General features: G+C 41.4%; 1 protein-coding gene and 1 pseudogene across 3 annotated transcripts; one reads left to right on the top strand and one right to left on the bottom strand.

The window, feature by feature from the left end:
- Positions 1-53: 53 nt before the first annotated feature.
- LOC146306786 (uncharacterized) lies at positions 54-21,936 on the bottom strand. Of its 2 annotated transcripts, XM_084711230.1 has the most exons (23): positions 21,332-21,936; positions 18,633-18,835; positions 18,288-18,392; positions 17,177-17,272; positions 15,741-15,851; positions 13,745-13,868; positions 9,847-10,318; positions 8,619-8,686; positions 8,283-8,529; positions 7,959-8,137; positions 7,419-7,641; positions 7,181-7,329; positions 6,267-6,358; positions 5,704-5,861; positions 5,470-5,615; positions 4,956-5,208; positions 4,521-4,868; positions 3,410-3,546; positions 3,047-3,296; positions 2,756-2,886; positions 1,380-1,629; positions 1,110-1,216; positions 54-883 (listed from the first exon to the last, which is right to left on the bottom strand). In XM_084711230.1, the coding sequence occupies exons 1-23, from the start codon at positions 21,369-21,371 to the stop codon at positions 876-878; spliced, it is 3,897 nt and encodes a 1,298-aa protein (XP_084567356.1). In that variant the 5' UTR covers positions 21,372-21,936; the 3' UTR covers positions 54-875. The 2 variants fall into 2 exon arrangements, with proteins under 2 accessions (XP_084567356.1, XP_084567357.1); XM_084711231.1 differs by lacking the exons at positions 13,745-13,868; positions 15,741-15,851; positions 17,177-17,272; ... (1 more) ...; positions 18,633-18,835; positions 21,332-21,936 and adding an exon at positions 10,423-10,439.
- On the top strand, positions 21,547-25,844 carry LOC146306785 (uncharacterized; annotated as a pseudogene). The gene is made up of 7 exons (XR_014769018.1): positions 21,547-21,645; positions 23,385-23,465; positions 23,596-23,691; positions 23,787-23,897; positions 24,015-24,132; positions 24,398-24,619; positions 24,874-25,844. The product of XR_014769018.1 is annotated as an uncharacterized LOC146306785 (transcript).

The raw sequence follows: 25,844 nt of genomic DNA, 5'->3' as shown, positions 1-25,844 counted from the left end.
TATGCATTAACTAAATAAACACACAAATAACAACAACAACAACAAAAAAAATCCTCAAACATTTCAATTTCCTTTAATTAGGTGTGACAAACCTTCTACATCTCTGGAAAAATGAGCCTCAGTGAAGTTTGAAATGTAACTTATTTAAAGTAAATTGTAAACAATAATTTAAATAAATAAAATTCTGGACAAGATCAACTTATATTGTGTAAAAATAAGACTTACCCTTATGAAATAGACTTTGAACACTCAGATTTTTAACATTATAAACAAGTGCAAAGACAAGATTCAACAAGTGAGACCTGATGTAAGACCAAAAAAAGCAAACGTACGCTGTGGTTACAGAACTAGAGGCCTTGCGTGTATTTCTTTTTGCCTGTGCTTTGAATCACTCTTGTTTTTTTTTTTAGTTCAAGTAGAAAATAATTAAATATTAAGTATAAACATGTTTTCTGGAGGAGAACAGCAGTTTGTGACTCCCACCAGGCGGAGATCAGAGAGCCCTGAGCTTCCTGGTTTTATTGTCATGGCTCTATTGTACACAGTCATCACAAAGACACTCTGGTGGAGGGATGAAAACACACGCGCACGCACACACATACACTCTCTCACACACACTCACAGCACTACAGCCTGCAGCAGGTCTGTGCGTCTGAAGAATGTAAAAGTATCTGAAGTATATACAGAGGCAAACGTTGATCTGAGTGAGCCTGGACAGGCCGCTTCCTTCTGGTTTTCTGTAATTGGCTGCAAACTACAGCCTTTAATCAAACAGTTTCTATGTGAATGTCCTGTTTTTTTCTCCTCTGGATGCTGCTCTGTCGGTCTGCAGCTGTTGTGTCCTCTTGATTTCACTCTATGATGATGGGACAGTTTCAGGTCTCTGGATCAGACAAAGTAAACATTAAATAAGGTAAAACAGAAAAGCTAACAAAGCAATAGTAATTTCAATGACGAGTTGTGAAGGAAGGAATCATATATTAACTACATTAACCAGCGCACTTGCAGAAAAAAGAAAGGAAATCTGTCATCAGTGAAGCAATATCAAGTTAATATCCACTGCATAAGGTTAACAGGATGGAGACCAGTGAGGCAATGTGAGTTCTTACCTACACCGTCAGCTGTTTCATCGGCCAGGGGGTCTGAGTTTATTACGTACTTGCTGCCAAATATCTGCACCAACTGGTCGAAGAACTTGCATTCCTGTTTCTCTCCTCTGGAAACATGAAACAGAATTTCAGAGCTTGTTATAAAGGAAAACAAAGTTTTGCCACAAAGCAATGTGTATAACAGCAGTGGATCAAATGTTATGAGGTTTGAAAAATGTTTAAAAAAAAAAACCTACAGTGTGATCATCCCCCAGTAACAGTGGTACTTACTTTCTACCCTCCAGGAAGTGTCTGAAGTTGGCCCTGAGCCTCTTGATCCTGGTCTGACACTGTTCAGGGGTGCGCAGGTAGCCCTGGCTGGCCATGACCTCAGAGATCTGGATGAAGATGTGTTTGTTCTTGGTGCAGCTCTTCAAGTTCTCCTGGATCTCCTCGCTCCCCCAAATGTCGAGGAGGGCTTCGGTCTCACCGTCGCCCCAGGCTAGCTTAGAGCTGTCGGCCACCCACTGGGTAACCGAGGCTACAAACAGAGTGCAGTGTTACAACACTGAGAAAAGCTATACAGACAGTTGTATATCCTTATAGTTCCATCTGATTGACAGAATCACACAATTATCTAATATGGTATAATCTTTAAAGAAAAGCAAAAACAGTAGATAGCATTAAAGAGGGATTTGTTTACGTGAATTTATGATATGACTGTTCGTGAACTCATTTTATAGGAAACAGGATGACAAGCATGTGGATTCCTCACAAAGATTCAAAGATCCGAGAGCGATTTTAGTGGAGATTTTCACTCCTTCAAGACGGTTGTCAGAGATGCCTATCAAACTGTAGAGAGGATTTCTTTCTAGCGAAGCTCTTATCTGTCTCTTATTGTAAAGTTCTTACCTTCTTCTATGGTTTGTAAACCTGCATCAGTGACGTGTTTTAATTTTGATCTAGAAATTTCTTTTTTTTTTTTTGGTAATATTTTCTGTTTCGATTCAACTTTTTATACTAAAAATGAAGTAAATTGAAGGGATACTTCAGATTTTCCACTGTGGGGTTGCATGAGGTACTCAATATCCGTTTGAATGTACACTATGTTCAGCAGTATTCACAGCTTTATCTTGCCGCCAGACAGCATTTTCTGACGGGAAACTGCTGTTATACAAGTCAGAAATCACTCTCTCCAAACTAAGCAGACTTCATGCAGTAATTTTGTCTTGACAGAGCACAAGAGTTGCTGGTCTACAGCTGCCTTGATCAGTCTGTGTTACTGTGTGAGGGATAGTTCGGATTCACCGAAGTCACATAAAAATAAACTAACAGATTGAGGCAGCTGCAGACCAGCAACTCCCATGTTTTGCAAGGTAAAATCTTAGTTTTTGCCTGAGGAGTGTGATTGGTTTATAGAGGGTGCTATTTGACTCGCATTACAGCAGTTTCCAGTTAAAAAAGGCTGACTGACGCCAAGGTAAAGCAGTGAAAATAGTCAAAATATCGCGTAAACTGATACTGAAAGCTGGACAATCCAGCCACATACACATACAGTATATATGAAATGGAGTGCAGTAAAAGCGTATGTAAAAGTATCCGATGGTGTCAATTTCACATTTTGAAAATACATCGCAACCTTGATATAAATCATCTTTATTTTTCACCTTTCTTTGGAGCAGGCACTGGTGTGTAGTCATCCGGCTCGTCTCTGACCGACAGGTCTGGGACTGAGTCGTCCACCTTCAGCTCCTTCCTGAAAATCTCATCCATCTCGCTGAAAAACTTAAAATCCTCCCTGAATTCAAAGGAGAAAAAAACTGTCACGTTATCACCAGACACATTTCCTCATTTAAAAATGTAGCCTCTTATTAGCCACATGCTGGCAGTTAACAACAATAACAATAATATAAATCAGAAGTGAGTTTAGAAGGAAAAAGAATCAGCGTTTCACTGACTTTTCATGGAGGAAGCCATATTTAAGGCGCTTAATGCGAGAGTAGCACTGCTCTGTGGTCCTTAGGAATCCTCGGTCACTCATCTTGTCAGAGATGTAGTCGAACACGTGGCGGTTCTTCAAGCAGCCCCTCAGGGTGAGCTGGACGCTGTCCTCGCCCCAGATCTCCAGCAGGGTGCGAGTTTCCTGGTCCGACCAGGGCATCTTTCTGCTCAGGTCGGTCAGCAGGTGGCTGCCTGAAGGCTGCTCGTCTGAGAACAGATTATTACAGGGTTGTAGTCTTTGAAATGTACATAGCATCTGCACAGTTACACTGTGTGCAATTGTGCAAAGGCGTGATGACTTGTTACAGATTTAAACCTACAAATTTCAGGATCTTTATCCATAAGAGGTTGGAAGGTTGCATCAGCAGCAGTACTGTCCACATCGGCGTAAACAAAGTCACCGAGCACCGGAGCCAGGAGGTGGAAGTATCGAAACACTGTGGGTCGTCCTCCACTTCTGGAAAACACAAATCAAAGGCAAGCTGGGAAACATGTCTGCTGTGATGGAAGTGGTGGTTTTACTTTGAATGAAAAACGTTTCGGATGATGTTTTTGCATCGAGGCCCTGAGAGAGGAGTTAGACAAAACAAATTCTTGTGGTGCATTTTCCAAATCTGGTCTAAATTGTTTTCTCTCCTGTGTTTATGACTGAGAGGTAGAATGAGGCCAAAATGAGTATTATAACAATGAACACCTAAAACTTAACCTGATCAAAACAAAATAAATTAAAACAAAACAACAACACACACACACACACAAAACATCTGTGAAAAGGTTTGAAAGGGGATTTTTCTGTCAGAAGTTTTTTTTTTTTTTTAAAGGTTATTTTTTTGGCATTTTTGCCTTTATTGACAGTGACAGCTGAAGGTATGACAGGAAAGGGGGGTGAAGAGACAGGGGATGACATGCAGCAAATGAGCCGCAGGCGGGATTCGAACCAGCGGCCGCTGCAGAGGACTAACAGCCTCAATACATGGTGCGCACGCCCTACCGACTGAGCTATAGGGGCGCCCCCAGAAGTTTTTTTTAAGGGTTTATTAACACTACCACTACTAATACTATTTATACTATAAGCAGATTAATATAAAAAGTATAAAAAAGCAGGAAAAAGTTAAGTTAAAAATGTGGGTAAAACACACAAAAACATAAAGAGAGATAAATAATTGTAATACTCATTGAATGAATGCTTTAGTCCTTTTTAGAACATGCAGTACTGGTGCAAAAAAAAGTTACTTATCCTGGCAAAACCTTTTTGTTCACCAGTTCTTAAGTCAGGGACAAAGGACAGAAAATAATTCAGGTCAGACTTCATCATCATTTTCTCACTTGCGTCTCTCGGCTTCTGTATTTTTTGACAACCAATTCGGGAAATTTTTACTAATATATGAAATAATAATGTCGATATAACAATCACTTGTCCGTTTTATTTACCTCCGGGTGTTGCAGTAACGCCTGTAAGTCTTCTTCAGCCTCTTGATGCGGGACTGGCACTGCTCCGCCGTCCTCAGGTATCCCATGGAGGCCATTTTCTCAGAAATGTCTGCGAATATGTGCCCGTTGCGAACGCAGGTTTTCAGACTGTGCTGCACGTCGTCCGCAGCCCACAGCTCAACGAGAGCGGCCGTCTCCTGCTCCGTCCATGCTGTGTTCACCCCGTCAGCACCTGGATCCTGGTCTGCTTTCTCATCCCTTTCATCATACTCATCAAGAGAAACCGCCTCCTGTCCGAGTATTTGTTCCAGCGGCTTGTAGAATCTATAATCGACTTTTCTTCCAGATCTAGAAGGCGTGAAAAGACATAAGATATGAACCATTATCGTCATACAACAGATAAAACGGAAAAAGTAACAGAAAAATTGATCTTACTTCTTCTTGTCGTAGCACTGTCGAAAGTTGTTCCTCAGTGACTTGACCTTCCAGCGGCACTGCTCTGAGGTTTTTGAGAAGCCGAGGTCTTGCATTCTTTCTGAAATTTCGGCGTAAACGTGTCCGTTGTGGACAAAACCCCTCAGTGCCCTCTGAACGTCCTCGTCGCCCCAGACCTCGATAAGAGCCAGGGTCTCCTCGTCCGACCACGAGCTGGGTGCTGATTTTTCTGCTGACATGCTGATTTCTCCGTCTGACAGAACAGACACAGCACTCATCACTGTCTGCGCTAGTTTTGGTTTTAATGCACAATTTTACAAGTTACTGCAGTTTCAGCCAAGAAATTGATTCATCTATACAATTACATGTCCAATGATGCAGAACATTTCAATTCCAATACAGTATTTCGGGTCTCACGTGCATTTAGTCATTAATATACTGCACAAGTTTCATTTAATCATTAATTGTAACTGTACTGAATATAGCATGTGACATAATTAATGCATATTCTTACCCGTTTCCGTCACTGATTCACTGTTGGAGTCTTCTGATATCTCGATGGAGTCTGTTACCACCGTGGATGATGTTGACGGCTGCTTGTCCAGGATTTGTTCCAGCAGATCGTAGAATTTAAAGTCGACTCTGTCGGTCCCTGATGAGCTACACACAGCGAATGCAGTTGTTTTAAGACACACACGTCCTGCCAGCAGTACAGTACACAAGCTGAATATTCGTGTGCGGCTCGTACCTCATGTTCTCCTGACACTGCCGATAGTTGGCTTTCAGTCGTTTGATCCTGGTGTGGCACTGCTCGGGGCTGCGCAAGTAGCCGTTGGCGCTGAGTTTCTCTGATATTTCAGTGAAAATGTGGCCGTTGTGTGGGTAACGTCTCATATTGTGCTGGACCTAAATGTAGGTGAAATTATTGGTAAAGGTGGCAATATAAAAAACATTTAAAATAATTTTTTTACAGGATATCGTGCACCTGCATCCTCCATTTTGGACACACATGACAACTTCTTTCTTTCTTTTTTAATTTTTTTTTTAATTATTTGTTGCCTCAGGCTAGAAATCTATCACTACAAAGACGATTAACTGGTTCTTGTGCTCCTGAGCTTTCTGTTTCTGCAGAAAGTCAAAACTTCAAGTCATATCTAAAGGACATGCACAGTTGAGATTAGCAGGACAGCTCTCTGACTTGCTCATTACGTGAAGTAAGGTGGTTGTTAAACCTGATTATCAGGATATTTAAAGGTGTAACCAAGTCGTAGTTAAAATACTGATTTCCCATTGCAATTTGTGATCCTCTACCTGTGGGTCTCCCCAGATCTCCAGGAGGATGATGGTCTCTTTGTCTGACCAGGGGACTTTCTTCCTGTCCTCCTGAATGCCCACAGCAGACTCTAAAGAGACACAAACAGAAACACTTCATTTGAAAAGTTTACTGAGCTGATCTTTAGCTGTTATTGATTTGGCTGTTTTTGTTCTGAATATTTTCTGATGTTGAACCAAAAAGTTTTGGTACAAAAAAAGATTAATTTAATTATACTATATATTCCATTAAAGTTACACTGAATCATTAAAACTTTTTTTTATTTTTATGACAATCCATTTGATATTAAAAAGTTGTGGTTCACTGGTCTGACAATCTAGCATTTATCATCTAAAGTAACTTGTAATTGATGTACACATTTTTGGTGGCTATAGCACCTCCCAGAGGGAAAAAGCTCAAAGGGCAAATCCACAGGATTGCATGCTGTGTTTCTTTTTTGTGTAACGTTTCAAGTGTGACATGTCAAAAAAATTAAATACACTACATCGCCATTTAGGTAAAAAAAAAAAATTAAACTTTTGAAAAATGAGGGGAGGGAGATGATATTCTGAGAAAAAAACTTTAAGTCTTAAATTTGCAAGAAAAGACTGACAGCTTTACAAGAAAAAAAAGAACTTGAATATTCTCAGACAATATAAAGTCCTAAACTTGCGAGAAAAAAAAAGGTTAACTTTTTTTCATTAAAGGCTCGATTTACAATTTTAGACCGTGTCAGGAAACCTTTTCTTTTCTATGCATTTCCACATATTTGAGTTTCAACAGAATATTTCTGAATGAATTTCTTGCCACCAGATGTCAGGGGCACACAGTGTCAGGGTGTCATAATGTGATTACAAACACCTCGGCTGGTTATCTGAACTCCCCGCGGTCAGTAGAGAACATCTGAGTTTACCGATATTCTGATGGGTGAAGGACGGAAAGTCGCTGTCTTCAGCCTCTCCTGAGAGTTCATCCAGCTGCGGCACTGAGGGGAAGTCCTTCACTAAAATTCGTCCTAGTTCATTGTAGAACTTGCACACAACTGGCTCCTGTCCCTTCATGCTACATCGAGGGGTAAGAAGAGAGCAGACGGAAACTGTAAAACAACAACATCCTGAACTTTGTCTTGCTGAAAGCATTATAACACTTACTTGTTTTGGTAGCACTGCCTGAAACTTGATCTCAGCCTCTTCAGCCTTGTTTGGCATTGCTCTGGTGTTCGGGAGAAGCCCTGGGTGGCCATCTTGTTGGATATGATGGAGAAAATGTGTCCGGTTCGGTGCATTCCTCTCAGCTCCTGCTGTATCTTGTCTTCACCCCACGTGTTGATGAGGGCCAGCGTCTCCAGGTCTGTCCATGGAACACTTCGAGTTCCTTAAAAAGAAATTTAAAGCACGTTTGTAACAAATAATAGTTTATTTAATTATCATATGGTCTCTCCCATATTAAGGCAATAAAGAAAAGATGTGATGAATCATATGTGTCATAGGATGTAGTTTATTGCACTTTTAAGTATTTTAAATACAGTAATTCAGATAATTTTTCATTAAAAACAGGATAAAATTTTCTGAAACACATTTAAAAAAATCTAATGTCTCTGATTTAAAATTGCAATTTAATTTAAGTTATCAAACATCTAACATCCCTGTTGCAGCAGCGATGTACAAAAGTATAAAAATGTGACATTGTACCGATTTCCAGTCGGCTTGTCTGGCCAAGAAACTGCAAGTCCTCGTCTCCGTCTTGGGACTCGTCTTCATCCATGACTTCCTCAACGTCATAGGTGACTTCAGGAACAGCTGAGGGAGCCGAGGAGCCGAGTATCCTCTCCAGCTGCTCGTAAAATTTACACTCCAGCCTGGAGTTCCCTCTGGTGGAAGATCAGGGAGAAGGCAATTTTGCATCAGTTACTTTTTTCTCTGCTGTTTCACAAATCACAGGGATGACATCTAAGGTATGAGGGAAATGCTATTTATCTGACAGTCAGACAAGCAGAGAGGACGGATAAAACCCACTTGTTATTCTGGCGGAAGCATTTCTTCAGTCGTTTGATCCTGGTTTGGCACTGTTCCACTGTTCTCATGTAGCCTCTCTCTGCCATCTTCTGAGCGATCTGTGTGAATATGTGGCGGTTTTTCAGGCAGCCCTTCAAAGCCCGCTGCACCGAGTCCTTCCCCCAGATGTCGAGCAGATTGAGGGTCTCCTCGTCCGACCACGGGACCTTTGTGTCTGTCACAACTGGGAAAGAACCTTCCTGAGAGTCTGAAATGAAACCAGAAGAGTCAGTCAAAGCTTTAAGTTTGGGCTGATACACGCAAGTATCTGCTGATCCACTCATAAACTGTACAAACCTGTGTATTCTCCCCATATTGAAATTAGAGGAGATTCAACTGAATTCTCATCATCCACAGACGAATCCCTGCGAAGATGGAAAAACACGCACAGTAATGCATGCATCTGTCTGACACAACATGCATTTTCTGTTGTTAATTGTTCTCATCATGTGGTAGGATGTCCTGTGGTAAGACGTTTGCTGTTTGCTAGTTTGTTTGTTGTCTTTATGGGAATAGTTATAATGATCGCAGGTGGTGTGATACGTAGGCGTGGTGTGATTATTGATTTAGGACAGGTGAACAGCTGATCAGGGGGAGAGAAAGGGCAAACAATTTTCAATAGTACAGCTATGAACCCACCGAATATGAGTCGGTTGTTTCAAGTTTATTACTTTAATTATTGTCTGATGTCCTGCAAAGTGCGTTCATTTACTGACGGCTCCTGAAGAAATCGAAAAATTGTCCATCTCAGTGCCAAGAACAGAGCGCAAGCCACGTCAAAAGGAATTTATCATTTTGAAATGAACTTGATCACATGAGAAACATTTTGGATTTTCAAAAAAAATTATATAAAAAGTGTATAGTCACAGTACAGAACATATCGTATACTGTATGTACTGCAAGCAATACAGACGAGGGATTCATTCTGCCTCAGGATCGTGTCTTTTTGCTTCATTTAGGCCAGAGGACTTTGTCCACATCACAGAAAATATCCTACCTTGCTCCACGCCTCATAACACATCTCTTACTTTGCTCTACTATTGCAGTGATGGTGTTAATTTCTATTAGACAGACTCGGTCTCAATGGGGTTCTGGGTGGGTAACTGCTCTAATGGATATGCAGAGAGGCGTGTAGGACTGCAGCTCTGCCTCCTGCTCTTCACTCTGGGTTGTCACGGTTTTGATTCACTAATAAACTCAGTCGGATCTTTAGATATGAGAGCCGTCTCTCCTAATCAGACCAGGTCTTCCCAGAAGGTCCACAAATTATCTACAAAGCCCACAGCACTTGCTGGACACCACCTCGACAGCCAGAGGTTGAATGATGACATGCGTCTGTACATGTCATCGCTGGTCAGATTTGGCGCAGTCCCAGAGAAAGCTACGGCTTTCGACACTGTTTTTGCAAATGTACACACCGTATCAATTTTTGCAGCAATCCATTCAGTAATTGTTAAGATAATGGTGTAAGAATGTTGTGTGTTTGTGTTTAACAGAGGAGTAAAAACATTTCTGGTGATCTTACAAGAAAGCCGTCGCCTCTGCAGGCTGTTTCGCAGGGACGTCCACACCTCCGCTCAGCTTCCTCTTCCTGAGAACACGCCCTCCCCTCAAGCTTTGGCTGTCGTCATCAGCTGTTAAATCTGTGTCTGCGGTCTCGTGAGATGTGGTGAGGTCTATGGTTTCATCACACGGCCGTGCACTAATTGTGTTTTGCGCGTTGCTCTCCTGAGAAATGCTCCTGCCCCCAACCTGGAGCTGCCAACTGCCCGAGTCTCTTGTGTCCTTCGGTCTTTGTCTCGCCGTCTCTGAGCTCCTCCTGCTCAGCCTCTCCAGGCTGCTTGTGTTGAAGGGAGCGTCAAGACGTCCTTTGTGCTCTGCAGTGTTTGAATCTGAGAGAGCGGGTGAGCAGGACGTGGTGTTCATGACAGGTTTGGACCCAGGAGGCAGAGACAGGGAGGAGAGGATGCAGTCATCCATCGGTAATAATCTAGGATCTACAAATGAGAAAAAAAACATGATAAATTAGACCCCAGTTTGGTTCAAACACAAGAAAAACTGTCAAACTCAAATTTAGCAAGACGAACATGACTGTGGTCACCTTCTCTTCAAAAGCTTCCACTTTATTAGTCGTCTCTGCTGTGAGATGAAACAACCTGTTGTAAATCTTTGCTTGGGGAATCTTCACTTAGGAAATATGGGAAATTAAGGATAAAAAACATGAAAAGAAAACAATAAACACAAAATGGAGATGTAGAGAATAAGCAGCAGCAAAAGAATCTTTTTATTTTCTCCCCCACATGTCAAAAACAGAGCTAAGGCAACTACGGCAACTCTAAGGGAACACAATATCTCAAACACAGAAGACTTTTAAATCACAATGTTACGATGGCAGAGGGCTTGTGGTCCATCATTGTAAGCCATCACGATGGAAGATGACATCATCCATCAGCCCAACCCAAAATTAGTCAATAATTAAAAACATATCAATGCTATGCTAATTAATTTTCCTAATTAAAATAGAAGAAGAGCTGGTCTGTTGACTCGAGCGTTACTTCTGTGATTCCGTCACTCTCAAATGTGAAACTTTAATGCAAGGAAGAGTTTAGAAATGCTTGTTTCACCAGCACCATTTGAAAAGCAGAGGATAGAGCTCAGTGTGTTTTATGTGGGGATGTGCTCTGTAAATTGGACAGACATGTCCAAACAATGGATTCTCAGCCTCGGGGCAAATCGAAAGAATTTTTCCTGTACAAAGAAGAGACTTTCAAGAAACTTTAGAAATGTAACTCAGTTGTGTGTTTGTTTATGTAGCATTTGAGTTGCTTGCTTTTTCTATCTATTAGTTGTTGACTGTGTTTCTATCTAACTAACACTACTTGTCAGTAGACAGTTTTCAGAGTAGACATCATAAGTTTGTAGTTTTTTAGTTTGGTAGACATCGCACAACCCTAATGCAAGTGTTGATGTGATTGTCTCCAGCCTCATCTGCTGATTCCGGTCTGTCAGGAAGTTTGTGAGGCAAGCTCCGTGAGCTGGGTGATTTTTAGAGCGGAGAACTTCCAGGATGATGCCGTTAAACATCGGGCTGAAGAAACAGAATCCTTGCACGTGTCCCTGGGGAACTGAAGTGTTGCAGGATGAGCACAGTACCATGTTGATTGCATCATCCACTGACCTGTTTAGGCAAAGAGCAGGGGGCCCAGCAGGGGGCTCAAAACCAGACTTTCAAAGGATTTCATGACCACAGACGTGGATGACAGGCCTGTGGTCGTTTAATCTGGCGATAGAGGGTTTTTATGGGGATGATTGTGGAGTGTTTGAAGCGGGAGGGAACTTCACACAGCTCCAGTGATCTGTTGAAGATCTGTGTGATCGGTGGTTTCCTGGTCTTCTGTCTCTGAAAGAGCTGGCACACATCCTCTTCACAGAACCTGAGTGCAGGTGGGGGATCTGTGGAGAGTGGGAGGGGGTGGCAGGGGATGCAGATGGTTGTTTGATGTCTGAGTCGGAGTGGGTGAGGGGTGCGAGTGTTGGCTTATCAAACCTGAAATAAAATACATTCAGGTTGTTGGCTGGTTGATGAGTCACAACAGTGTTGGGGGAAGGTTCTCTGTAGCTGGTGATGTCCTGCAGGCCTCTCTACAATGACACAGGGTCCTTGGTTGTTTTTCAACTTTTCAGTGAAGCTCCTCTCTGCTACTCTGATCTCTTTTGTTTGCGTGTTTCTGGCCGAGGTGTGCAGGTCTCCTCCTTGGCCTGACAACCCTGAATTTTTCTATAAACCAGGGTTTATTGATGTTGCGTGTGCAGAAGGTTTTAGTCGGCACACACATGACCTAAGAAAAACTGATGGGTGAGTCCAGGTCTGTAGCAAAATCCTCAAAAACGCTCCAATCAGTGCATTCAAAGCAGGCCTGTAATTCCAGCTTCACCTCACTGGTCCATCTCCTCACAGTTTTGACCGCAGTCTTAGCAGAATTTAGTTTCTGCTAGTAGGTCAGGAGAAGATGAACTAGACGGTGAACAGAGAGCCCCAAAGCTGCAGGAGGAACAGAGCAATAGGTGTTTGCTTTATTATGGTGTGCAGCAATGGTCCAAGATTGTTTGCTCTGCTAAAATCCTCAAGAAGACTGAGCAAAGAGTCAAGGTGTTTACTCTCCAAGTTTTTTATTTTGTTGAGAGCTGCTGATTAATTGAATAATTGCCAACTGACACATTAAATGCCAAATTGTTCTTCAAAATGATTAGTCGTTTTTTTTAAGAAAAAATGTCCAAATTCTCTGATTTTAGCTTCTCAAACGTGAATATTTTCTTGTGTCTTTAGTCCTCTATGACAGTAAACTGAATATCTTTAAGATGTGGACAAAACACGATATTTACCATACAACTAATTGATTAATTGAGAAAATGATCAACAGATTAATAGCTATTGAAAAGAATTGCATGGAGCAGCATGGAGGCCAGTGACCCTGTTACAGTGGTTGCTTGTTTATATCTTTAACTTCAGCCTTTCCAACTGAAGGCCGACTAATTTGGACCAATTTTGGATCACTGCATAAATGGAGATGAATGGTATCTGTAGCCGAGATGACAAACAGCTGCAGTCGCACCGGAAAAGGGGCGGAAATCAGCGTGTCCAGCTGGGTGTCATGTTTCCATCACTGCCGATTGGAGCTGGAGCCAATAAATACTTGTGACTACTGCCGAGACTGCACACTTTGCCACTGAAGATAAAAGCCAGATGTTAGTGGATTTTTTCTTTCAGTGCAAAAGGGGCTTAAGTAAGAGCTTCATTAATTTAGAAGCAGATTCTGCCTCCCCTTGTTTTCCCTGATATCTTATTACACGATCCACTCGGAGGAGTTGGAATCCCAGCAGGTGTAGTGTACCAGCTGGGATGTGCTCACAAAGCCAGGCTTCGACAAAGCACAGAGTGGCAGATCTGCAAGAGCCCATGTTTGCTCTGTAGAGGAGCAGCAGTTCATCCATCCTGTTGGTCAGAGAGCGGACATTCACCATATGGAATTGACGGGAGGGCCGCAAGAAATCCTCGCCGTCTCAGTTTAACGAGCACTCCGGCTCACTTCCCCCGTCTGCGTGTCCTGCAAATCCCATCGAGAGCTGCTGCCTCCTCCAACTAGAAGCTGGGTAAATCTTTCTGGTTCAGTGAAGAATTGAGAAAAAAATTGACCTGTGGATTTTCTGATGTTGAAAAATCCTCCCCCCTCGGTGTATGTGATCAAAGAGGGAGAGCTGAAAACAGTACAAACAAAACAAAAACAGAAGGAGCACCAGAGAACGGAGAACTTCGGCTGCCATCCAAAGCGCCATCTTTCCTTTCTGTTTCAGTTTAGACCGGTTGACCATTTTTATGACTCGCTGTTATAATTTAACGGTACATAACCATGGGTCTACGGTACCTTTCTCTTTAAAATGGCCGAGGTCTCTGTGGTGTTCAATCACAGCCTTCATGTCCTCTGGCGGGAAAAAGGATTGTAAACAGTCGTCTAGGAATGACGGCGCGTCTCCCAGCAAAGCTGCCAACTGAGAAGAGAGATCAAATTACTGGCTTTAGTAAATGACCTAAAGTGAGTTCAAATGAAAAATAAGTTAATTTAATGAGGGGTCAGGGATTTTCCTTGACATGCAGACATAACTTTATGTCAATGCCAGAAATATGAGGAATGTCACATTAAAAGAGGGTTTCTGCAGGGTTCAACAAGTCAAATTTAAGACTCTGTAAGGTGGTCCGCAATTCAGACCTCATGCAATCTTACTGACTCACATAAGAAATAACTGTAATAATTACAACACAATAAAGAAGCAAAGTGAAACTATAGCTGTGCGAGGAAATGAAAGCTTTCTGGCTTGATAAGGATGTTTTTTTATAATATGTGAGAATCTGACTTTGTTATTTTGCTGCTGCTGCTTTGTACAGAACAGCGAGTGACAGTCCACTGGGACACTGAGTTGCACCTGTGCCCAGTTAACCCTCCTCCATATCTGTCTCTGGGTCAGTGGTGCAGACAGATGAGCCCCCTCCACGAGCCTATGGGCCACACTCAGCATGAAAACAGCAATTCATTCTGAAAGAACGCCAGAGCTATTTCCTGGCGACTCACTTGTCTGTGTTGAATTTGATTTATTGTGATGGTGAGGTAAAAGACAGAGGCAAAACAAGTAGTGCAGACCTCCCACAGGGCCTGATAACCTCCCCAGGTAGCAGTTCATTTCACATCAACACCGCAGTGGGCAGGTAACAAAATAGGGACGGAGCAGGAGCCAAAATATGACTGTTATATAAGCAGCAATGTGGCATGGAAAGGACATCTGCTCATTTGAAATGGTCTTGACAGTAGCAGTAGGGAAAGCTCAAAGGGTATGCAACATGTTTCATTCCATTTAGCTTGCGTTTCACTTTCTATCTTATTTAACATTAAAAGGACAGGTTGGGTTACTCGCAGTATGGTTGTATGAGATACTTATGCATAGTCAGTGTATTACCTACAGGGTCAGCAACAAAAGGTATATTAGCAACTTAAGTTGTGCGCAGTATTTAGAATATTTTCAGAGCTTTAAATTGTCATTAAACAGCCTTTTCAGAGAAAAACGCTGTTATTAAAGCCAAATATCATTCACTCAGACCAAACTCCATGGGTAAAATCAATAATTTTACCATGCAGAAAACTGGAGCTGGTGGTCTACTGCTGCCTTGATCTGTTATTTTATTTGTGTTACTGTGTTTTAAAAGGACAGCTGTCGATTCACCGAAGTGTTCTGTGAGGTAACATTACTGATTTTGCCTATGGTCAATGGTTGGTTTGGAAAGAGTGGAATTTGGCTTCATAATGGCCTTTTCTGTTGGAAAAGGTGTCTCACGACAAGCCGAGATGGTGAAAATGTTGTAAATATAGCATACACTTAAACTGATACTGACTTGTTTTTTAGGCTGCCCTTTTTTCAGTGGCTAAAATACCTTTTGTTGCTGACCCTTTCCACAGTAGGACATTGCTTAACTGCCACACTAGTACTCCTTTCTGCCTCTCCAAACTCGGGGAATGCCAGCTGACTATCCCTTTAATTATGGCATTCTATCCCTGTTTTCATGTTTATTCAATCTCTATTTTCATGTGAAGTATTTGTTGCATCTAACTTTTTTGTGAATCACCCTGAGCTGCATTTCTTGTATGAAAGGTGCTGTTCAAATAAAGTTTATTATTATTAGCTTATCAGATATGTTGGTGATATTCAAACAAATAACTTGATACAGTTAAGAGCAAATAGGATATCTGAGTGAACACAAGTTGATTTAAGAAACTGCTACACAAATTAAAACAGGGAGGTATATTATTGTTATTATAATTATGCAATTGGCTGATAATGCATGCCAAGCTAGAGCTCAAAGAAAAGTAACACCTGTGTGAAGTCTGGAACTGGCAGCAGCTCCTCCAGTCTTGATATGAACTCCCACACCAGCATCTCAAGTGCTGCATCGTACTTTGAGCCAAAATATACGGGGAAGATTTCCTGCAGACGAGAAATACAGACAGACAGATTCAGAAAGGGAGAGAGACATTTAGGATGGTTTGTTGTTGGGAAACTGTGTCCTGACCCAGTTGCAGCTGCAGTGTATGTTTCTGGAGGAGTTGTTTGATTTTCACTGATGTACAGCACAACTCTCCTCACTGTACTTATATTGTGTTTGGCACAAAACTCGTCTTCCAGACACTGAACTTCTGAAAAGATACAACAGCCTGAGGATGTTTTTTTTTTTTTTACTGTGGTTGTTATTCTGTCACGCCTGTTTTAGTGATTCGATTATCCCACCATCTCTTGTGAATGATATGATGGTTAAGAGTGACAGGTCTGTTCAGTAGCCATTATTTTTTATTTATAGAATTATAACTAGTATAAAACAAAGACAAAGACACCTGTGGCAATATTAAACAGTTGAATTACAGTGCAGTCCAGTCCATAATTTACAAAACACTTTAAGTACCATCACTTCCATGACTCCTTGTTGTTCTTTATGCTGAAGATAGTTCAAAATGACATTGGCTGTATGTTTGGAGTCGTTGTCCTGCTGCAGAATAAATTTGGGGTCAATCAGACGCCTCCCTGACGGCACTGCATGATGGATATGTATCTGCCTGTATTTCTTAGCATTGAGGACACCATTAATCCTGACCAAATCCACAATTCCATCAGAAATCCAGCCCAAAACTTGCAAGGAACCTCCACCATGCTTCACTGTTGCCTGCAGACACTCATTATTGTACCGCTCTCCAGCCCTTCGGCGAACAAACTGCCTTCTTCTACAGCCAAATAATTCAAATTTTGACTCATCGGTCCGGTGCACCTGCTGCCATTTTTCTGCACCACAGTTCCCACGTTTTCATGCATAGTTGAGTCACTTGGCCTTGTTTCCATGTTGGAGGTATGGCTGCCACAATTCCTCCATGAAGACCACTTCTGGCCAGACTTCTCTGGACAGTAGATGAGTGTACCTGGGTCCCACTGGTTTCTGCTGGTTCTGAGCTCATGGCACTGCTGGACATCTTCAAATTTCAACCTACATATGAAAGACCCCTGATGTATAATGAGCCTTTTATATCTACAGAGGGCACGGGCTCTCTTCCACAGAAGCTGCCATATTGCACCACCAACTTTCTACAGTAGCCCAGAACAGACAAACCAAAAACTGGCACTAGATATGGCCTTTCATGTTTTTTTTGCAAGTTTCACAGCCACCATAGGTTCTTCTACATCCTTGGAAGGGAAGGGTCAGGAAAGGTGCAAGGTCATCCCTAGAAGCCACTAAATCCTACACAGTGGAGTGACTGTCATCTTACCTGGAAGAAGTATTTTCTCTCAGAAGGATCCTCCAGTAACGAATGCACCAACTCCACAAAATTCACCTCAGATTCCTCCACCTGGTCGATGGTTACCTGGTGAGTGAGATGCCTTTCTTCAGTGTCAGTAATCACTTTGTTGTCACAAATGATACATTTCTAAGAATCAAAAGCTCTTCGTTGGTTAAAACTTGCAGTATGTCACATCACCGCATATGATCTCATAGAGGACAAAAGTGAACGGACGACACATCACCTGTTTAGCATGCAGACACACACTGCCTATTTTTGTGTCTGATGGAAAATACACCTCCACTTTCAACTAACAGTTAGGAACGGCCGGCAGAGGAAGTGAAACCACAAACTCTTATCAGTACAAAATTAACACCGTCAACATTTTGACAGTATGCAAATTTCAGAAGTCTCTGATGGTGCACTTGGATTTTATGAGCAGGTTTTACTTTATTTGGAAATCTGATGTTTATCTGGTGCCGGTGGTTGCCACTGTGCTCGACTATCTGGTGCATTATCCTAAATGCACACATCCATGTAAAGAAGATGTAGTGACATTATAATATCAAAAATATTAACCATAACATTTTCCAAATGTTTAAATTTTTCATGTTTAATTGATTTGTTCAATCATATTTTTTTAAGTATGTAAGTCGCTGCAATAATGTGCAAGGCATTTATGACATTCATTTTTTAAAAAAAGTGCACACTTTTAACTTGTTAACTCTGTGTTTTGATTCCGTGTGAAGTCACAGTGATTGATGATTGCATTCACTTGGCAACTTACCTGAGACCCTTAAGTAATGATTCTATACTATAACAGAAGAGTAGAAGGAAAACTGGCAAGCTGAAAAGAGTATAAAGCAGTGGCACACTGTGCAACTTCATCAACATGCCCGTTCGCTCTGGACACTGAGCTGCTCTATTTACACATGTGGCTCACATGCACTTTGGACTAGGGGATCTCCCGGGGTTAAATTTGTTTTACTGTCCGGTGTAACAAATTTGTACATTGGCATTCTCACATACAACTCCTGCCGGAGATGTCTGAATAAGTATGGTGCATGTGTGAAAGAAACATGGTGCCATGGTTACTTACATGATGATCCTTGGCAGTGCTGACAGGAGCTTTAATTCTGTCCAGATGTGGTTGAATGGTCTGCAGGTCCACTGGATGCTCACCTCGACACATCTCCAGAACCAGCTGAAAGTGCGTAAACACAAAATCAAATACATCACATTCAAACAGTCATTTAGGTGTAACACTGGACTACAGCTCCTGACAAACTTTGTTTTAATCTCTGCTCTCTTTTGTTACTTGAATTGTGTTTTACATTAATTATTTAGTAATTTGAAAGTTGCCTCTTTAACTTAGTTTTTATTAAAACAGAGAAACAGCTTAAAATAAGCACAAGTGTCACCTCAAACAGAGATTATTACTGACCCTGGCCCTGAGTCCCAGGATGAGCTGAGCCCTCTGACTGTAGCTCATCAGCTCTGGGACCAGCTCGGTCACCATGGTAACAAACTCTTCCAGCATCCCATAGTGGTCCACAAGTCCCTGCTGCACTACTTGCCACACTGCAGCTGAGAGAAGCTGCAAGGGCGGGGCCAGGAGGCGCAGATAGTGGACTGGAAGATCATTACCTGAAAACAAACAGCAAAAATGTATTTAAATATTTTAATGTAACTGACAAGTAAATTTATTTTATACAGCTTTTTTTTCTAAAGAGAATTACTGAGCATCAACAGGCAATATTGACTATTTTAAATGACAGACAACCTGATAGAAAACAAGAGCAGGAATAAAAAACCCAAAGGCTGTCAACCTTATAATCAGGTTACAAGACACACCTGCACACATCTCTAATGGTTTGACTGCATTTTAGTTTTATTAGTTAAGTTTTTTCCTTACCAGTTGAGAGAAGATATAAATGTCTACTGATTTTGCAGTATAATTTATAGCTTTTCTGTTATAAATCTGGTTGCATTAGACATTTGGGGGAAATCTGCACATCAATGAGCAGGACTGCTTTATGGAAAACTGGTAATATTGTATTTTAATATAACTTTCGCAACTGTGTGAAACAGAACTTTTGGTACGCATAGGCAAGCAAGCACAAAACAGACATGAGCATCTGGTTATTTTATATAGTAACAATTTTTATTCATAAAACTCCATCCCTGTGGCTCAGTCGGCAAAGCATGTGCCCTATGTACCGAAGCTCCTGTGGCCCTTTTCTGTGTCATCCCCTCACTCTCTCTTCCAAGTTTCCTCTCTTTTCTACAGCTGCTCTATCATAATAAAAGCCCAAAGAAAATACATTTAAAAAAAACTAAAAGACTGTGTGATAAGATCGAAAGCCCTGGAAAAGCTACTACATGCACTTTGTAGGGAGGCACTGATTTATGCACCCAACATTGGTCTCAGTCAGCAGCCTACCAGCAAATGAAATCACATTCACTGATGGCAGCGGCTGATGTTTATCTATTCTCTCCCAACAATTTTGTGCTCACCAAATGTAGTTTTGGTTACTTGCGTTCAGACTTGGACAACAGTAGCTAGCAAACCGAGCTGTAAGAGGGCAACAGGTGCCATGCTTTTTATAAAGAAGATTTCTTTGTTTCCTTGGCACAAAAAGGGAAAAATAACAACATATCATTATTTCCAATATCATTATTTACAGTCTAATTATATCAATATACAGTAATGAAGGATTTGATCTAGATTGCCCACTCTCACTGTGAAAGACAAATATTTCAATGTCAAAAAATTAAATACATCCACAAAAATATTAACTCCAATGGTTCTCACATAAAGGGTGATAAATAAATAATAAAACCTCTCTTATTTGTAATACAGAGTTGTCAGATTTTTTTTAACAAGAATGGACCTGCTTTGAAAATTGTCTTGTTTATTGTTTTGGTACAGTAATTAGCTCAGATTATTGTTATTCCTTATGTGTTTGTTGGCTCAGTTTAAAATGATTCTTCACCACGCTCTGTGTGGGAAGAGACTGGCTGGTGTAGTTTTTACAACCACTAAGCTGAATTTTGTTGTTTGGACAAGGAAAAATTAGGGATGGCTTGATTCCACTTTTTCATGATTCCAGTAATGCAAAACTTTTGATCTGACACCAGCTTTTTCACTTTTTTAAACCAATGGTTCTCGGCTTTCTTGAGTCACAACCCCTAAGAATAATCATGTTGGTGTTCGCCCCCCAGAGTACTTGTCCCTTATGTCGAATGTCCTTTAGGACCTGATGTTGCAGAGAGAAGCTTCCTGGCTCTCATTCTGTTTGCCACAATATTTTATTTTATTTTATTTCCTACAACCATCTGGGGCCCCCTAGGAATTATCTGACCCCCTTGAAGGTACTGACACCCAGGTTATGAGCCACTGTCTCAGACAACTCATCTGTTAATAATACATTTGTATGGAGGCACTTTGCTCAAACTGAAACAAATATTCAGTATTATTATAAAATCTCTCTTTATGGCATGTCACTCAACGTTTGTTTACACATTGAGGTGACAGATTAGGCAAATGAATTGTATCAGATTATAGTTTTTTTTCCCCCCACAGTTTTCAGTATTGGACCAATATTGATGCTGAGTATCGGATCAGCACATCCCTAGGCAAAATGCGATCCAAAGCTGACTTCAGTGGAGGTTTACTTAATAAATTGTTCAATCTGAACAAAATCCAGCTGCCACTTTACATGCTGCCAACAGGACCTTGTGCATTAGTGAGCTTGATTTATGGAAGCAAAGTGCCGGCTGTAATGATGGCATGATGACAGTGCTGCTCTCAAGTGCTCTGACAAAAGCATCCATCAAACTCAGAACAAACTCACATCTACATCCCAGCAGCCTATTGATCGCCTGACAGTCTGAAGGTATAGGAAGCTATAATAATGTGCTCATCAATACTAAAAGGAAACTATTCCACCACATCAACTAGTCCTTGATGGAGTGATGGGAAAAAGGGAGCACTTGAGATGCTGAGAAGCTCATTGTGGTCAAGTTAGTCCTAACAGAAACACTGTAGGAATATAATGCAGAATATAAGCAGTTAATTTCCAGCATCTGTGTAAAACTAATTTATCAATATAAACTCATTTATCATTGGAGTTCACGCACCTCGACTGCTTCCACTTTCAGCGCCGCGATTTATTTCCATTTAGTAGCTGACAGGGAAAAAAAAACGTCCAGATGTCTTTCTCGGGTTGAAGCGATCAGGGGGAAAAAAAGATGAAGCCTAATGATGAATAAATTCCGCTAATTTCTGATTAATAAAGCATCCATCGGCGGTCGCCAACCCACGCAGTGCGGACGCGGTTTTGCAGGACGCATTGATGGTCTCTGTTTTTTATTCTCGCATCGGGAGAAGAGACAGAACAAAGGTTTCTGGTCTCATCCGCCTCAGTCCAGATCACGGCAAGCCCTCTTTCCTGGTTGGCTGACGAAGACCGGATCAGCCAGCAGGCAATTCAGAGCTCACAACACGAGGTGGCGCCGTCAGCTTTATGTTCAGTAAAGGTCCGACCAGTTCAAGGACAGGTCTCTGTGTATATACTAAGATACATACTGTATACTGTGGTAAAACGAGTATTCAGATATTTTACCGTAGTAACAGTAGAAATAGTACAATTTAAAAATGCTCCATAATAAGTATATGACCTGCATTCAAAATTTAACTTTTACAGGTACAGGTGGCTTCAAACCTTACTACTACAACAACTACTACTACTACTTAATACTACTACTTAAGTTAATCGGAAAAGGGAAAGAAAAATGGATGGGCGGGAAAAAGTAAAAGAAGAAAATTGTCCTTGGGACATTACATTAATGACAGAGAGTAATTCTAATCTAATCTCTCCTTTTTAAGGTTCAGTTGGAGGCATTCTTAAATTGTTAAAATATGAGATTAGAGGCTGCCATCTCGTGTTGATTCTCTCGGTTGAGTCTCTGAATGTGAACTTGAATCTTTTTGTTTGAGAAAGGGCATCAGGTTCTCCAACCAGGAGGATGCTGATTGTGGGTTAGATTCGAAACGTAACTTAAGTAAAATTACTTAAACAATAATAATAAAAAAAAACTATTAAGTGTAACTACTTGCCAGGCAAATCCCTTGCTCTCCATTCTCCTCAAGACAGGACAACAAGATGTGAACTTGTGTGTGATTAACTCACTTGAGTCGGCCTCTTATTTTGAAAACAGGGAACCGGAAGTGCTAGCTGAATACTTTATTTTTTTTTTTATCTCCATTCTTTGCCAAAAACGTGAACTATGATTCACTATACTCACAGCAATTTTGGTGTGATGTCTAGGTAGTTTCATTAGATAAAACGTGCTATTTCACTGACAGTCGCTCAACTCCGCTACTAGTTAAATACCTGGCTGCAACAGCTAGCAAAGCTAAGCTAGCTAACGCGCTCTTGGAAGTGGCAAAAAGTCCAGCAGCAGCAGGTATGTATCGGATGTGCTTTTAACTAGTTACGCCTTTGAGAGATGTAATATTTTACATTTAGTGACGTTAAATTGGTGTTATAAATTCAGCCTTGCCGCAGTAGTGCTCCATGTAATCAAAATGTACCGCTAAATTCAGTTCAGGAGTTGCGGCTGCTGTCCCAAAGCGGCGTCTCTTCAGCACACAGCACCCCCTGCTGGGCGGGAAGATACAGGGTTTGTAACCAGCGTGTTCGGCTCATTGACGCCACCTGCTGTTCCGGAGTACAACTACGCTACAGGAAGCTGCAGTTTCAGGACCGCAGTTGTAGGACCGCGTTTCATTTTACTATCACGGTGGATGAAGAGGGACGACAAGCAAGTGTGAGTACTTACGGTGAACAAGCAAACGCACCTACAGCCAGACTGACGCTTCTGGCAAGACGCCCTTTCTTAGCGTGTATTATGGCGATTTCACAATGAATACAAGTTAATTATACAGGTGGTTAGTCACCTATAATTAACCCCAACTGTGTATATTAATAGTGTATAATAGTTCATAAGACGTCCATGTGACAAATTATATTAAAAAGTCTAATTGGACAATCATCCAAGTCTTTATTTGTTTTTTTTTTTTTGTTTTTTTTAATCTTATAACATCATTAAGGATCCAGAGCCATATTTCAAGGTCTAATTGTGATTTGAGCACGTTTCTTTTAAAAAAAATGTTTAACGTTAATGAAAGGTGGAGTCCATTGATTGTAATGCTGTGGAGGAACACCTCAACATTTTCCAAAAGAGTACAATAAAGTGTAAGGAGGAAGAGGTAGGAAATATTAAATAAAATATGTTTTTATTGTTAAACATATATACACAATATTAATATCCCACATGTTTAGTAAGGGGGACACTTGAATGGAAAACTAATGATGCTGCTCTCCTGGGCTTCATGGCAGGATCAATATGGAGAAGTGGAGATATCAAAGTCAGCATTTGTGATGCTGGTTCAGACATTACTCACTGACAAATATGAAAAGGATACATTTCTCAAGGTGAGTTCTGCTCCAACATTTGACATTTTTCAGTTTGTGTCCATCTATATTTGTTTAATAAGGATGTAACACCATGCATTTACTCTACATCCAAGAACGTGTTCCCTGCGCTGTATGGAGCCCGTTATGATACAGCGTTGCAGATCCTAGTGTGGGAGTTCTTCTACCGATTGGAAGAGTTTCTGCCTGTACCAAGTTTCTCAAAGGTTAGCGGCATCGAGTCGTGCAAAGTGTTTGATGTTGATGTTGATTGCCACAGGTTTATGTTATAGACCCACACTGTCAAGAATGATCTTTGAAGTTGAATCTGAATATTTTTCCAGGTGTCCTCCTTGTTTGACCTGTCCTCCTTTGACTTCCAATTTGAGCAGTTTGTGTCTGATCACAACGATCTGAGGAAGATTCTGCAGGATCAAAAGCACCGACAAAAGCTGACTAAAAGTAAAGTCTGTTTGCATTTGTCCTTTTGCAATGGGCTGTGGTGATAATGTGAAGATCACCCTTTTCATATTGATGGGTGTGTTGAAATTGTGTTCATTTTTAAAGTTCAGTGTGGAGTATTTGACCTCTAGTAAGCACAATGGAGCTTTTTATAGAGACTTAGTCACTGCACACACGTTTGATTTGTTTCTATCTGTTCTGTATTTGGAAATCAGCACCACTATACATGATTTTTTAGCCCTAACATGAATTTTTTATGTTTTAGGTGAGTTCTCCTTCATGTCGGACACCATCCTGTGCACACTTGCATCTAAACAGACATCAGTGGGAGATCACATTGTAGATGGAAAAGGTGGAGATAGCAGTGATGAAGCGACTGACGACAGTTCCATTGAACTTGATCCGTCTCACTTGCAGTTGATGGAGAGAAAGCTGCTGAACCTCACCTCCTCTCCATGTTCTGAAGAAGCTGGTGTGGCAGATGAGAGTGGTGAGCATCCTTCATATATGAGATGTCTCACACATACTGTGAGAAAGTAATTGCTACTGCCTTTAATAAAGTTTAATGTTAGTGCTTTCATTGAAAACTATAAACACATGCATGTACAACTGTGTCCAGTTACACTGTCCAAGAATTCTCAGTGGCCATAGTACAGGTTCTTAGTGCCTTATAGAGACATTTTTCAATAATATCAACTGTTACTCAACCTTAACCACTTTTGTTGTGCTTTTTTCCTTCAGATCATGCCGGCTGCTTAGTCTCTCAGAGCACGTATTGTCCCTTACCAGGTGTTTATGAGACACAAGTGACGCTTTGTGAGCAAACCTCAGAGGAGCCTGCAGTAAACAGTAGTAGAGTCCAGGAGAATTGTAGCACAGACTTGACTTTCAGTGCAAAGGAAACTGAAAAGCTCACCTGTCCTGCGTGTCCAAAGAGCTTTTGGAAACCATCAGCATTAAAACGTCATCTAAGAGCCGAACACCCAACATTCAGGCAGCTGCACCGCTGTGATGAATGCGACAAGACTTTCCAGACGAAGCGCCGTCTGGAGCAGCACATGCAAGCTCATGCTGACGTGAAGCCGTATGTTTGTTCCTATTGCGGCAAAGGGCTTCCATGCCTGCAAATACTGTGATAAGAAGTTTGACCAGCCAACTGGACTGACACAGCACATCAGATTGCACAAAGGGGAGAGACCATTCCTCTGTAGTGAGTGTGGGAAAGGCTTCTGCAGTTCAGGTGCTTTTCTGATTCATTCACGGCAGCACACAGGTGAAAGACCATATCACTGCAAGGACTGTGGGAAAAGTTTCATCACGCTGCAAAGACTTAAAGCCCATCAACGAATTCACACAGGCGAGCGTCCGTTTTCCTGCCCTGAGTGTGGCAAGTGTTTCCGTCTGCACTCGGGGCTGGCTAAACACAAGCGAGTTCACACTGGAGAAAGACCTTATAAATGTGTTGTGTGTGACAAAAGATTTCACACCTCATGCAACCAGAAAATTCATATGCGAAGTCACAAGACGACAAGACCAGACCAGGCATCCACAGAGTGATCTTTTCGGTGTGGGCTCTGGACTTTATCTGCTCTCTACAGTCCCATCATCTTTAAGTCTACAGGATCTGCACATTGAAGTCCCTGCAACCCTTTACCCCATCTACTGCACACAGATTGCACATTAAGGTTTCACATCTGGATATTTATACGACT

The sequence above is a fragment of the Lutjanus erythropterus genome, chromosome 22 (genome assembly GCF_056507025.1).
Source record: "Lutjanus erythropterus isolate fLutEry1 chromosome 22, fLutEry1.hap2, whole genome shotgun sequence".
Classification (NCBI taxonomy): Eukaryota; Metazoa; Chordata; class Actinopteri; order Lutjaniformes; family Lutjanidae; genus Lutjanus; species Lutjanus erythropterus.
The sequence above is the reverse complement of the archived record's forward strand: the minus strand, read 5'-3'. Positions and strand labels throughout refer to the sequence as shown.